We start from the raw sequence: 16,129 nt of genomic DNA, 5'->3' as shown, positions 1-16,129 counted from the left end.
TTTTTTAACGTACAGCAATGTTTTTTGGATGAAACACTTAAGTTATAGAAAAGATAATGACTAAAACGTGATATATTTTATGCCACTGTCATTAAAAATGTTTAATTCATACACCAACGAAATGTATCAAAAGGAAACAAGCAATAATGTATGGTTGGAAAGTAAATTAAACTGGAGAGACATGTATATGAAAACATGCGCAAAGGCCTAGTGTAAAATGGCATACAGATACAGACACAGATCTTTATTGGTAAAATAGGTACATTTTACAAGTCATTCAGTTCTTATATTTAAAAATGTTATCAATAATAATAAATTAATATACCTATAATGTTACAAATCAATGATCATTTCGCATAGACTCTATGAATTCGTCAATTGAGTAGTAAGCTTTTTCTATGAGTAACAATTTTAGCTTTTTGTTAAATATTGTGTCACTTTTCGACTCCTTTATATCAGTCGGTACTGAGTTATACATACAGTGGAAACTATGTTTAATAGGATTGTATAAACAATGAAAAGTAGTTAATAAGCTCTATATGTCAATATTTATATAGTAGAACCTCAATTATCGCTTGCTATTGACAGGGTTGGGCAGTATTTCAATTACATGTATTTGAAATACGTATTTGAAATACAAATTAGTATTTTGTATTTGTATTTCAAATACTACCTCAAAAGTATTTTGTATTTGGTATTTCAAATACTGCACTCCCATGTATTTAGTATTTTGTATTTCAAATACTTCAAGCTTCAAAATACATTTCTATAAATACATTTTATTAAATTCTATAATCCTAAAATGTCTAATCTCTCGCACAAGCTGTGAGCCGACCGCGAACCTCCGATCCAGCCGAGATACAATTTTCATTGGCTGGATACTGGATCTATATTAGGTCAACTTCTGCGTGGAACTTTTCGTTTAAATCTAGGGGATAGGGTCATTGCAGTAGTTTCCGTCCATGCACTAGTTTTCGACGACTTGACGGATTATCAAATATATATTTCATTTTTAATTTACTACTTTTTGCGAAATCTTCATCTTCCTCGCGTTGTCCCGGCATTTTGCCACGGCTCATGGGAGCCTGGGGTCCGCTTGGAAACTAATCCCAGTAATTGGCGTTGGCACTAGTTTTTACGATAGCGACTGCCATCTGACCTTCCAACCCAGAGGGTAAACTAGGGCCGTAATTGGAATTAGTCCGGTTTCCTCACGATGTTTTCCTTCACCGAAAAGCGACTGGTAAATATCAAATGATATTTCGTACATAGTTCCGAAAAACTCATTGGTTCGAGCCGGGGTTCGAACTCGCGACCTCCGGATTGCAAGTCGCACGCTCTTACCGCTAGGCCACCAGCGCATCCTTTTTGCGAAATATCATTGTTATATGTAGACAGATATATTGCTTAGACGCCTTAGACATAAGGATTGAAATCAGTCCAAATTTGTGCAGTGCAAATTTCGTGCAAGTGGACGTAAACTAGAGCTGGACGAAAACTAGCGCAATGACCCTATAAGTTTATATGAAAGGATATTCGTTAACGTTAAAACTAAATGCTAAACAAAAAAATAAATAAAGGTATATTTTGTAATTGAAATACATTATTTTAAACACTGTAATTTGTATTTTGTATTTCAAATACCCGTCACCAAAGTAGTTTGTATTTTGTATTTCAAATACTTTTAAAAATGTATTTTGTAATTTGTATTTCAAATACGTGGAAGCCAGTATTTTGCCCAACCCTGGCTATTGATTATCTGAACTAGAATGGTCCCAATTAGTTCAGACAATCGAGGTTCTACTGGACTGTAAAGTATATAGAAAGCAAACTTACTGTAAGACATCAGGATGTTCACTCAGCAGTGACAGAGAAATACAATAGTCCAGGTGATAGCTCTTCTCAGCATCCGTGCAGGTGCCATAGTTCGAGCTTGCGAACACAGGTTTTAGAGGAATCTTAGTTGATACTAACGCCAGAAGAATGTTTGACAAGTATTTTCTGAATAAGTGTGCATCTTCAAACCTGAGGACATACTCAGACAATACTTTGATAGCCTCTTGAAGACCATTTGGTTTATCCAATAATGGCTGAAATTTTAAAAGCTTATTTATTATACTGATGATATTAACAAAGCTACTTAGCGTAGGTATAAACTTTTGTATAGAACCAGGAATTTCCCGTAATGGTCACGCAAAACTAGCCCCACCAGCTTACAAAAGACATGATCTTGCAAATACAATACTATGGTAAATAGTACGAAAGTTTTAAAACACTAAGTTTGGTTTGTGGGTTTCAGTACTTACTATAACATTATTGTGAATAGCTTTGTTTAATTCGGAATTGGTGGTTTCCAGCCCCAGCGCCTTTAAGGCCACTGATATATTCTTATACATATTTTCATGAACAGGGGTATATCACAAAGCTTTTCAACAAAAACGTGCACGATCTTCCGCGCCGGACGTCCACATGTTTTTGTTATTGACACTGACAATGACATTTCATAGACATTTATAATGCAATATTACATTAGTCCAAAATACACTAATTGTCGGCTTTGTAATTTACAATAGTTTTTAATAGGATAAAAGTATAACTTTTGAAATAGTAGTCTTTTTAGTTTTGTTTTTTCAGTTATAGGAGCAATTTATATATTCTTAAGTATTAATGTATAGGATAAATTCCTTTATTGTACATGCTTAATCAATAACTTATAAATTTAAAGCATGGTTTGGACAAGGATAAAGGATATGTTCAGAATGAAATTAGTAAATTAAGCCGTATCCAGACGAGCTGGGCAAATCGACCAATTTAATCAGGAAAATAATTGGCGCCAATCTCATCTAGCGTCCACACGTACACAATTTAATCACCAATTTCCATTCCATATGATTGGCGAAAAATTGTCTCGTCTGGACTCCACTGCAATTGCTTCGTTCGACAAACATGCTTGGACATGCGACAAACACGCGACAAACACGCGACAAAGAGGCTTAAGGGCCCTCCACACTCGTGCGCGAATCGCGGTGCGAAGCCGCGAACGCGAGTGTGGCGTCGATTTCGCAGATTGTTCACGCCTTCGCGCATTGTTTGTCGGTTTTTCGGCCCGCGTCAAAGGAGGCGCGAAGCGCGAACTAGCAAGACTCCACATTACTCACTATTTTGGCCAGTGAAAGCATATAACTGGAAACCGCCTTTGGGAACATTACCGTTCAATTTCTCGGGCCAAATTAGCACACATACACAATTACGCATACATTTAAATAAGACGATACGTTTACAGAGCCTGTCTCTATTACACTAAAGTACACAGCTAAGTGTAGATGAAATGCATATAATGTCAATAACTACCAATCAGCGACATTAATCCGCTAATAACCTTCTTGCTGTACGTACTGGCCGCTGAGAGTTCGCGGTTCATATTTGATTAGAATATTTAGAATATGACTTGGACAGGGATAGGTTTATGCCATACATTGAAGAACCAGTCAAATAATTCACGTATAATAATATAATGCAGATTAAAAGATAACTAGTTAAAATGTTGTTATGAAATTAAATGACAGATTAACTCAACATAATTAAATATTCATTGTTGTATAAATGTATTCCGCTATAATAAGTATTTTGTATATTTTATTATCAATCTGTATGGCAGTGCGAAGTCACGTTCAGAGCCCGTACCATGAGTCACTGACAGTGTCAAAACTGACATTTACGCTATCGAGAACGTAATTTACTTTCTATACATCTCGTTTGTACTAATATGCGAGTACGAGCGAGATGTATAGAAAGTAAATTACGTTCTCGACGGCGTTTATGTCAGTGCCAAACTGATGGTAGCTGTACGAATGTCTATCGAAACTCGAATGAGATTTATCGCAAGGTTTGTGGAGCGCTTTACAACTTTGAACAGTTTTTTACCGTTTCGGAACGCTTACTTGATAGTCTTGATATGTCAATGTCATGTTACTAGACGTTTGTCATTCAATTTCATTTTTATTTACAGCTGAAAATTTGGCGGGTTGTTAGATTTTATTTTCTTTCACCGATAAGATTTCAGTTATCGGCGATAACTATAATAACTATAATTTTATTTATTTATAATTGTAACAAGTGTTGCTTATCGTGTGACATGTAGTATGAAAGCAAGCAATATACATTATGGACGATTCTCAGAGCTCTGATTTACTCTCAAATAGCATGGACTTGTGTAACAGTCCTCAAAATGTATCCTTTTAATTAGAATTATCGTCATAATCTCAATTAAACTACCAATTTCCGCGACTAAACTCTGATCAGATGGAGTCAGTGCCGTATGATACTCTTCTGAAAAAAACCAAGGATTCACTTGATGAGTATATTCGAAATGGAATTCCAAAAACGTCGTTGTCTTCGCATTTCAGTTCTCTCTTGGAGGACTGCAATACTTGCATTTCTCAGGTAATTCATCAATAAAAAGTACTAAATAACTAATTTAAATGTTGCTGATTATTATGTCAAAATACTATGCACTTCCAGAGTATGGACATCATAACTGGCCTTCTAGTGGACACTGAAGTCCACTACCGAACTTTGGTAGACTACATGGATCATGCAGTATGCCTACTGCAAATGTTGTCGAACTTTATCAAGACAATTATGGAGTCTGTGTCCCTCTCTTGTCACACAATGAGCACTTTTCCTGTGTTGACTGGAAATATAGTTATGGTGGTTTTTAACCACTGTAAAGATAGGTAAGTTACTTCTTAGTATTATAACTATTACCAAAATATAAGAGGTAGTCTCTAGTTCGGTTAATCAACTTTTTCTTGTCATATGTTGCTATGGTTACGGTCTCCTGAGTTACTCTTAAAATTCTAGGTTTTTCATATTTAAATGAATTGGTTCTTGCATTTTATGGTAGTTATAAGAAGACCTTTCTATAATGGAACATCTAGTTAGTAGAACATGGTACATCAGTTCTAACAATCTATGCTACTATTGTCTCCTCACTGATGGGACAGAATAACAACAAGAAATAGTTGATTGACCCAGTTGTTTAAAATGTTAGTTTTGTTTTCTGGAATAACTTTTAGAATATTATACTCATTATGTACATATTGTTGTTATAAAAATAATAGCATTTATGTAACATTCTGTAAATTTTCACATTTCACTGATTCCGATTAGCATTTCTACTTAATACACCGAGAAATATTGAAAAGTAGTACTTAGTGAAATGATTTCGGTTTAACTTTATTGTCTAAGAAATTACAGAAATTTCACTTATAAGACAACTTATAAATAGATAACTTAAAGTAATTACAGGTTACGCAATAAGCAAGCACTTATGACAGTGTCCAACAATATTTCATCTTTCTTTTCATTCTGTTACCCCCTGTTGGGATGTAGGGCTCGAATTGTATTCTTCAACTGACTCAGATCCTGAGATTCCTGGAAGTTAGGTAACCTCTTCCCAGCCTGTCTCCAATACATAAATTAATCCTTATTTCATCTCATCATATGCTATAAAATTATAATTCTTTGCAAGTATAAGATGATCCTTATAATTATAATACATACTTGTTTGACAATTTACAGTGAGACACTTTACGGCAAACACTTGAAACATGTTGAGAAACAATTGAAAGACTTGTTCCGGACTTGCCATGAACTGCAACTGACGTACTTGATGGTGATGGAGAAACACTTCATCTTTGATCTGACAGAAAAAGAAGAGCAGGATATACTTATGAAAGGTAAAGGCTCTTGTATAATTCTTCTGTTATCATTGCAGGGTTGTGCTAAGCAAAAATCGCTTTTTCACTTCTCATGCTCAAAAAGTGCACCTTTATGTCGTGCGTAGACGACATAAAATCGCACTTTATGCTCTAGAACATGAAAGTAAAATCGTTCAAAAATGCTCCGAAATGTTTGACTTGGCAGAAAACCAAGCGTCTGAAACTGATCACATGTTGAAAAAAAAAAGTTACTTGGAGGGAATTGGTTATGTATTATGTTCTTTCGCTTTACGACAATTTCGTGGTGTAAATTGCCGTGAAAAATATAATTTCCGGACTTATTTTCCTCGCAATCGAAGTGAAAAGCAGAGTGTACAACAAGGGCATAAATGTCCATTTTTACCCTCGTCTACTATAAAAAATTGCCTCGCGTGAAAATGGGTCACTTTATGCCCTTGTTGTACAATCTACTATAGTCTCCTCCCTAATGAGAAATAACAGGGCATCATTGTCAGCATCACTATACCTTTTTAGGCCACTTTCTTATTGCTGTACTTTGGGGTGTAACGTAATAGTACATTATTGTCGAGGTTCGGAAGTAGCTACTTGCTGGCTGAGGATTCGTTTTAAACGGACGACCTTGGGAGTCCGTTTAATTGAATCCGAAGCCAGCAAGTAGCCTTCCAGCCGAGTCATATATAGTGCTTTTCTCAAAAATGGTGCAAGAAATAGAAATATTTTACAGAACTTACAGAAGCAACGTTCTAATTTTCACAGAAAAATACAACCATTAAAAAAATTTGCTTGCCGCCTTTAAAAAAAAAAGAAGTGTATTTTTCTGCTGAAAATACGCCAACCTATTTGAGACACCTAAATAGTCGCGGTACCAACATTTAGCCTGTAACAGACGATCGCACCGCACCGCGACCTTGGAGCGTCGCACCCATAAGTGAGAGCGAGAAACAGATATCTTTCTCCCTATCACTTATGGGTGAAACAGATATCTCTTTCTCGCTCTCACTTATGGGTGAAACAGATATCTCTTTCTCGCTCTCACTTATGGGTGCGACGCTCCAAGGTCGCGGTGCGGTGCGATAGTCTGTTATAGGCTTTATAATAATAAGTGCTGATCATCTGTTTGGCTGTTTAAGGGACCTATGCCTTCATTTGATATGGCCATTTAAAGTTTTAAAAAGTTTGGAACTCGTTAAATAATGGAATTTGTATGCGACATTGCAGTCCCGAAATCGGGACTGCAATGTTTTTAACTTTTTAATTTTTTGAATGACCATAAACTACGCACTTCGCGACCTATTTTTTAACCGGCAACGTCGACTTTGCCGTCCATTTTTGAGAAAAGTTTTCTTCCTGTTTTGCGGAAGAACCCTCCAATTCAGACTAATGATAAAGTAATTTTGATGTTCTACCCATTCCACACCAGAAGTCGAAATTAAGGGCAAAGGATACCATGGAGTTTTATGTCATTGAATTTGGATCACTTTTCCAACTTTAAAAAAGTTTGCAGAACTATTTTTTTATAATGAAGTTAATTTACAGAAATAAATTGGTAATAATTTTATATTAATAAAATATGTGTATACATTTTGTATGTACTGTATCTTTTCCAGCATTGGACATCAATTTGGCAATTGGAGAAATAGTCCAAACCCTTGATGTGAAGACAATGGCAGAGCAATGGAAGGCTTACACTGCCATCTGTGAGAAATATTCCAATTTCCTGAGCGACAAAATTATCTTTCAAAACTGTACGAAAATCCTCTGTAACATGACAATAAATAACATCACTACTGCCTTACAGGTTTGTTCTCAGCCATAGACTAGGAATCCTCTAGACGGAGTTTAGAGCAATTATTTCATGAAACCGATGCTGCCAAAAATACTGGGGTGCGGGGGACGAGGTGAGTGAGTCCCGTGCCGTGATTGGTCCGTTCAAAGGCACGGACATCAGACAAAGACACTGACTCGAAAATGGAGTAAAATTACCGTATATTTGTGGCAGAGGGGGTAGCGCTACTATACTCAGTCTGAAGGATGTCTTGACTGTGTTCTCAGCTGTCAACATCTACATTTTTTTATGAATATGTCATTCAGTAGCTTTAAATGCTCAATCTATGTAACAAAGAAAATGCCCTCGTCACATCCATGCCGTTCAAAAATCGTCAGAGGTTGTGATTATACTGTAAGTTGATGTATATTATATAGATATAGCTGGTCAACCAAATCTTGTCAGTAAAAAAAGGCGCGAAATTAAAATTTTCTATGGGGCGATATCCCTTCGCGCCTACATTTTTCAAATTTGCCGCCTTTTTCTACTGTCAAGATCTGGTTGCCCAAGTATATGTAATAAATCTAAATTTATTTGTATATTTACAGCCAAATCTTGAAGATAAATTAGTCCTAAGGTCATTAAAAATAGCAAGTTTCACAATTAAAATCATCCTGAAACTTTGTGGCATATTCAAATTGGCTTCAGGAAGAAATTACTCTAACATACTGGAATTATTTGTTTTTATTTACAAGTGAGTTTGTTAAACTTATTGTATGAAATGTGAAATAGTGTGCGAGCGGAACATCGCTATACCCATGAATAGCGCTGTCTCGCTCACACACAAGTGGCATGTCGACCAGCATCAGTGTGATAGCCTTCATATTGTTTACATTTTCAGGTACAATGGTCCTTACTTGGAACTGGTAAACCGGAAATCACCTCAATTCATAAACCAAATAACTATTCTAATACATAATCCATGTGATCTCTTGTTAGCACAGCTGGTTTGTGACGAAGTGTTCTCAGAAGTAAGCCATTTTCCTTATGTAATACACTATTATATGCTTCCTGTATACCCATTATGGGTATATAATAAGCGCGATAAAGGATATTATCCTTTATTGTAAGAATAACCGAGTTGAAAATTAGATCTATCGCCGTTAAACAGTTCCTAACACCCTCAATGGCAAAAACTGACCTTTTGGTAAAAGGAATAAGGGCCAATTTTTTTGATCTATTTTTAAAGTTTTATGCAACTCTACATCAGTCAACATGTATATTTTTACACGACTGCCCAAAAAAAGGAGTGTATTGTTTTTGACTTTTTAGTAAGTTGTCTTATGATGGCAAACCTTAAACTTTAAATAAATTTCATATACTAAGAAAAAGTGACCAAGGCCTCCAGTGCCCCAGGCTGGAATCGAACCAGCGTCCTCTGCTATCGCGGCAGGTGCCTGAGCCATTCGGCCACTGGGCCACAGCGGCATAGGTCGAATTTTTCCAAATAAATGCACTTCTTACTGAAGGCTTATGGCGCTGCCGCTATCCCGCTGTCTTATGCCGCTGTGGCCCAGTGGCCGAATGGCTCAGGCACCTGCCGCGATAGCAGAGGACGCTGGTTCGATTCCAGCCTGGGGCACTGGAGGCCTTGGTCACCTTAGTATATGACATTTATTTAAAGTTTATAATTTATATAGTAGTGTGTCTACTTGAAAATAATAACAAATTAAAATATTTTCTGAAAATAATTTAATTTGTTCTAATACATGGCAAACCTTTATGGATTTTTTATCTACTTTCATTCACTTTTCTGTTTCAGTGCTGTCTGCATTTAAACACTGAAACACTGAGGAAGAAAGACGGAATGATTGGCTATATCATTTTATTAACTTCTGCAATGGCAAGAGCCTTAGATAAAAATACTGCAGCAAACGAATTCAAACGGGATATCATTCGTTGCTTATTTAATATACTACCGAAATGTAAGTTTTGTCAAGCGATAATATACAGTTGATGTCAAAGGCATGAACATTTTGCTAATATGTATCTTATTTCATTGTAATAAAGATCAAAATATTAATAAGAGCCAAGAGTGATTGATTGTAAAAGACACGGAAGAATAAATGAGCGCGCCGCGCACTGTAAAAGAGGTGTTAACTGTAAGGAAAATAGTGCCCCCGAGTTTGACACCAGAACTAGATGGCGCTCTACGGCGCCAAATGTTTTGTGTTAACTGAATGGACAAATATAAACTTTTGACAACCAAAGTTACTGCATAATGTAGGTACTTCTCTAGTTCTACTTCTTTAGTTGTGAAATTCGGAGCACGAATCTTTCTTATAGTTTCCACCTCTACTCCTATTGCCTATTTATTTAATTAAAAAGTTTGATAAAAGTAGGTATTAAAATTGGCATTTGAACAATTACTATTTTACCACTTCGTCTCTATTAATGGAAACTACCTAATGAGTGAAAATTATCATCAGCAACACACATCACAACAACAGATTTTGCAACAACGAAGTACGGCAGTACCACTATAAGCGTCATATTTTTATAAGAATTTGACTTTTATAACGGCACTCCACACACTGTACCTTGCCAAGTTGGCGTTAAGTTAGCTTGGTCTGACTCTACCAGTCTAAGTCCCACTGTTACAGTCGCCATCAGATATATCGGAGCGGCTAAGGCGCTCACAAATATCTGAACACACCTCTATTGTCAGGGCGTTAGAGTGCGTGTTCAGATATTGTGACCACTTTGGCTGCTTTTATATCTGATGGCGACTGTACAAAGATGTCGTGTATCATCCTTTGTGGATTTAATCTATAATCCCCACTCTAGTTCAATGCGTTATGGGGACTTGCACACACTAGCTCTGCGATCGGTAGGTACTATATACTATCAAATGACATTTCATACATACATAGGTTACTGTTTAATTCTAGTTTGGAAGACACATATCGGTCGCCTAATGGAAAAAAGGTAAGATAATATAGATAGACTGCACCTACGTTCGAAAATCTCTGTTTCGCCCTATTGTTGACTGGTAGAGAATGCTTTAAGGCATTAAGTCCGCCATTGTACTTATTTGCACAATAGTGCAATAAAGTTTAAATGTGCAATAAGATGGTTTTTCGTAGAAGAACTAGGACAATTAGATAGGTTTTTTCAAGTAATGCGATAGTTATATCTATTTTTATGAACATTTCTCACGATAGGCTTAGCTCCGGAACAATGACATTGTATTCATTGTTTATCTTAGTAGGTAGCTACGATCCACTCATTAGGTAGTTTCCATTAATAGAGACGAAGTGGTAAAATAGTAATTGTTCAAATGCCAATTTTAATACCTACTTTTATCAAACTTTTTAATTAAATAAATAGGCAATAGGAGTAGAGGTGGAAACTATAAGAAAGATTCGTGCTCCGAATTTCACAACTAAAGAAGTAGAACTAGAGAAGTACCTACATTATGCAGTAACTTTGGTTGTCAAAAGTTTATATTTGTCCATTCAGTTAACACAAAACATTTGGCGCCGTAGAGCGCCATCTAGTTCTGGTGTCAAACTCGGGGGCACTATTTTCCTTACAGTTAACACCTCTTTTACAGTGCGCGGCGCGCTCATTTATTCTTCCGTGTCTTTTACAATCAATCACTCTTGGCTCTTATTAATATTTTGATCTTTATTACAATGAAATAAGATACATATTAGCAAAATGTTCATGCCTTTGACATCAACTGTATATTATCGCTTGACAAAACTTACATTTCGGTAGTATATTAAATAAGCAACGAATGATATCCCGTTTGAATTCGTTTGCTGCAGTATTTTTATCTAAGGCTCTTGCCATTGCAGAAGTTAATAAAATGATATAGCCAATCATTCCGTCTTTCTTCCTCAGTGTTTCAGTGTTTAAATGCAGACAGCACTGAAACAGAAAAGTGAATGAAAGTAGATAAAAAATCCATAAAGGTTTGCCATGTATTAGAACAAATTAAAATATTTTCTGAAAATAATTTAATTTGTTCTAATACATGGCAAACCTTTATGGATTTTTTATCTACTTTCATTCACTTTTCTGTTTCAGTGCTGTCTGCATTTAAACACTGAAACACTGAGGAAGAAAGACGGAATGATTGGCTATATCATTTTATTAACTTCTGCAATGGCAAGAGCCTTAGATAAAAATACTGCAGCAAACGAATTCAAACGGGATATCATTCGTTGCTTATTTAATATACTACCGAAATGTAAGTTTTGTCAAGCGATAATATACAGTTGATGTCAAAGGCATGAACATTTTGCTAATATGTATCTTATTTCATTGTAATAAAGATCAAAATATTAATAAGAGCCAAGAGTGATTGATTGTAAAAGACACGGAAGAATAAATGAGCGCGCCGCGCACTGTAAAAGAGGTGTTAACTGTAAGGAAAATAGTGCCCCCGAGTTTGACACCAGAACTAGATGGCGCTCTACGGCGCCAAATGTTTTGTGTTAACTGAATGGACAAATATAAACTTTTGACAACCAAAGTTACTGCATAATGTAGGTACTTCTCTAGTTCTACTTCTTTAGTTGTGAAATTCGGAGCACGAATCTTTCTTATAGTTTCCACCTCTACTCCTATTGCCTATTTATTTAATTAAAAAGTTTGATAAAAGTAGGTATTAAAATTGGCATTTGAACAATTACTATTTTACCACTTCGTCTCTATTAATGGAAACTACCTAATGAGTGGATCGTAGCTACCTACTAAGATAAACAATGAATACAATGTCATTGTTCCGGAGCTAAGCCTATCGTGAGAAATGTTCATAAAAATAGATATAACTATCGCATTACTTGAAAAAACCTATCTAATTGTCCTAGTTCTTCTACGAAAAACCATCTTATTGCACATTTAAACTTTATTGCACTATTGTGCAAATAAGTACAATGGCGGACTTAATGCCTTAAAGCATTCTCTACCAGTCAACAATAGGGCGAAACAGAGATTTTCGAACGTAGGTGCAGTCTATCTATATTATCTTACCTTTTTTCCATTAGGCGACCGATATGTGTCTTCCAAACTAGAATTAAACAGTAACCTATGTATGTATGAAATGTCATTTGATAGTATATAGTACCTACCGATCGCAGAGCTAGTGTGTGCAAGTCCCCATAACGCATTGAACTAGAGTGGGGATTATAGATTAAATCCACAAAGGATGATACACGACATCTTTGTACAGTCGCCATCAGATATAAAAGCAGCCAAAGTGGTCACAATATCTGAACACGCACTCTAACGCCCTGACAATAGAGGTGTGTTCAGATATTTGTGAGCGCCTTAGCCGCTCCGATATATCTGATGGCGACTGTAACAGTGGGACTTAGACTGGTAGAGTCAGACCAAGCTAACTTAACGCCAACTTGGCAAGGTACAGTGTGTGGAGTGCCGTTATAAAAGTCAAATTCTTATAAAAATATGACGCTTATAGTGGTACTGCCGTACTTCGTTGTTGCAAAATCTGTTGTTGTGATGTGTGTTGCTGATGATAATTTTTTTCAGGTCATATCTGGTTCAACAAAGGTCTCAAATTCACAAATAACAAGCACGCCAGCCGGTCGTGCGGTCTTTACGAGCACATACTCATTCACACCATCGCTTTAGCTTCGACATTGAGTTGCGAGCAGTATACGGCGCTGGAGCAACTGATGTATGAGGCACTGTTGGGTACTGATTGTTGGAGCGGCTTGTTTGCTTCTGACTTGTGGGTTGCGTTGGCGAGGTGAGAAACTGTAAATTTACATTTAGGCTATTAATATCTTCGGCAGCAGACTACCCTTCTTTTTTCTAACGCGCGCGAGAATCTCTCGTAGCGCACTCGTGCTGAGCGTAGGCACAGGATAAGTAATAGTATTATCATACAGAACGGCGACTCGAATTACCTCGCCTCGCGACTGGCCGCGACATGAATCTGGCGGATTTCTGGCGTCCTCTCAGTAAAGCGACTTGCCTACACATACACAATGACGCGTGTACAGACGTGCCGTGCACACATATAAACGCAAATGATTTTTGATGTATGGCGTGTCCGCCCTGTGGCGTAGGTACCCTAGTAATGACTTTTACTTGAAAGGTACCTAGTAATGACTTTTACTTGAAAGCATGAATGCTTTATTATATTCGGTGCTTTGTGGTGTGTGTGGTGCTTCGGTGGTCGTGCACACACACTCCGTTTATTTTCCATGTTTTCACTGAGATTTTTGTTTCGTTTCTATTAAAATTAAAAATTGTTTAAATTGGCGTAAAAAGAAAATAACATTTACCATATCCTGTTCCTCGGTAGTAGACAGTATTCTAATCAAATTACACCATTTTTTTTATTCTAAATTAGAAAAAGTTTTTATTATGATTTCAGGAACAATCGAGAGTTATTGCTAACGCAAATGGTCTTCCTCTGCAAAACGTATAAAACATTAGAAAGTAATCGCTTATTTCACAATTCTCCTCAAAAAGTCAATTTGAGATACACTATAGCCAGGCTGTTTGAACTAATGGAGACCAGAGACAAAATAAAGCTGTACGATAATTATAATTCAGCTCTATGGACACCTTTGCAAATTAAAAACATGCCTTCTGAAGTTCAGGAGAAAGCCGTTGAAGATATTATTAATGAGTTACTTACGAAATTTGAGAACTTTCTTTCGGCAAATATACAGCGTGAAAATGAGATAAGGCAAATGGTAAGAATTTATTTTAATTTGAGTTAAGGAAAATATTTGTAAACTAGTTAAAATCTCTCAACTCATAAGGGTCTGAATTTGCCAGGCAAAACGGACCTTGAAATATTAGAATTCATTTTTATAGTATATAATCCGCTGGAGGTAAGCAAGGGGTAATTAAGGTTTCTATTTTAGTTTAGACCTACTGTCCTACATATATATGATTAAATTTTATATACCTTTCAGAGTAAACTAATGAAAGCTGCATCTACATGCAGATTCGTTGATGGAGATGAAACCTTCGAAGATTATGTAATCAAAGTGTGGCTGAAATCTTGCCCGAAGAACAGAATAGTACTGAATCAGAGTTATTTGGATACAAGTCATATGTGGTATTTGGAGCATTTGGAAGCACTGGTGGCTTTAACGAAAGCAATGACACGACTGAAGAAAGATGATAGGGCCCTTGCTAAGGTATTCATTTAATTTAAATTTTTCCGTTGTAAGGCCAATAAACTACGTAAGAATCATGGCGTGCCATAAAATTGATTTGACTTATTTACTTATACAGGACGTAACAAAAATAGTGGGGATCCGTAAATTTTTGGCCTTTGTATGGAGGGTTGGCCGAACGACCTGCTCCGTAGAAATAAACAAATTTTTCGCGACAAAAATGTTTGTTCTACTACTTTTTCTTATCAAAACACGATACCTAATATGCCCTTAAACGGATCCCCACTATTTTTGAGACACCTGTAAGTATACCTACTTTCTACTGCTCTTTCATATCATCATGAAACATCATAATCCTGCTGTTCTTTCACCTTCTTGGTTACCTACACTACACTGGGCTGACAACTGAATTCGTCAGTCAATCTGGTCTGGGGCTCGTTTCTCAAAAGCTTGTAACTTGTAATACAAGTGGAAGTCCCTTTCTAACGAAAACTGTCAAAAAGTGACATCCGCTTGTATTACAAGTTACAAGCTTTTGAGAAACGGGCCCTTGGTCTTAGTTAATTTTAAGACTCATAAATTATTCTAATTTGACAGCATTTTAACGAATTGGAGAAATGTTAACATTTTTTGTTCAAGTGTGCTCTCTTTAGCATTATTCTAAGGGAAGAAAAAATTGGTTTCAGATTCTTCACGTCATGGCAAATATAGCACAACTGGGCAATACTGAACTAAATCTAGTGATACTCGACCTTCTATGTCAACTAGCGTTAGAAACGTGCAACGAAGATAAACATGCCCTGGAATCCCTAACAACTGATGCCTTTAAAAGTATTATCCAAAAAAGCGACAACGTGATACATTATTGTCTATTAACACATCTTCGAATCTACACAGACCATAAAAACTATGAATACGTGGTAGCACAAGTGTTTAGTTTAGACGATTTTTTGCAAGAAATCTACAGCTCGTTTCTTCAAGGCACTAATGATAACGAGCAGTGGAATCATTTGACATCTGTATACAGTTCTTACGCTCATAAATGTATCGAATCTCCTGTCGTAGAACTCGTAGAGTTGCTAAGTTCAGGATCGTCAAGAGAAAAAAACAGTAGTAACTTTGAATTTGCCGATATCGATTCTTTGTTTGGAGGAGACAATGACTCCGAACCAGCCAGCAAAAAAGCTAAATACACAAACGAGGGCAGATTGGGACAGATAATAGCCCGTCTAGAAGCAGACTCGTTACTGCTTTCCAGTGAAAAGGAGAATGTTTTTAGTACTGAAGAGATTTCTAGAATAAGAATTGTGAGTGATAGATTGAGAAATATAATTGATTGAGACTGTTTTGCCTGTATTTCCTTTAGAATATTCTTGATTTAAGTTTCGAAAATATGCATGGCAAGGTCTGCTTATTTATTTGAACTCAAAAAGCACCTTTGGCTGTTG

At 36.4% G+C, this 16,129-nt stretch overlaps 2 protein-coding genes across 2 annotated transcripts in view; one reads left to right on the top strand and one right to left on the bottom strand.

The window, feature by feature from the left end:
- The window catches only part of LOC134654988 (midasin), a 54,862-nt gene extending 52,466 nt beyond the window's left edge, over positions 1 to 2,396 (bottom strand). Inside the window, exons 1-2 of the mRNA XM_063510444.1 lie at positions 2,307 to 2,396; positions 1,837 to 2,090 (exon numbers count right to left, since the gene is read on the bottom strand). Coding sequence (XP_063366514.1) covers positions 1,837 to 2,090; positions 2,307 to 2,396 — 344 coding nt within the window. The remainder of the gene's footprint in view (positions 1 to 1,836; positions 2,091 to 2,306) is intronic.
- Positions 2,397 to 4,101: 1,705 nt separating this feature from the next.
- Positions 4,102 to 16,028, top strand: LOC134655348 (uncharacterized). Its single transcript, XM_063510798.1, has 13 exons — positions 4,102 to 4,230; positions 4,303 to 4,443; positions 4,522 to 4,736; positions 5,584 to 5,741; positions 7,352 to 7,542; positions 8,118 to 8,263; positions 8,411 to 8,540; positions 9,332 to 9,508; positions 11,605 to 11,767; positions 13,072 to 13,291; positions 13,925 to 14,249; positions 14,475 to 14,702; positions 15,368 to 16,028. Exons 1-13 carry the CDS (start codon positions 4,165 to 4,167, stop codon positions 16,019 to 16,021), a joined length of 2,814 nt encoding a protein of 937 aa, XP_063366868.1. The 5' UTR covers positions 4,102 to 4,164; the 3' UTR covers positions 16,022 to 16,028.
- The last annotated feature ends 101 nt before the right edge of the window (positions 16,029 to 16,129 follow it).

The sequence above is a fragment of the Cydia amplana genome, chromosome 16 (genome assembly GCF_948474715.1).
Source record: "Cydia amplana chromosome 16, ilCydAmpl1.1, whole genome shotgun sequence".
Lineage (NCBI taxonomy): Eukaryota > Metazoa > Arthropoda > Insecta > Lepidoptera > Tortricidae > Cydia > Cydia amplana.
The sequence above is the reverse complement of the archived record's forward strand: the minus strand, read 5'-3'. Positions and strand labels throughout refer to the sequence as shown.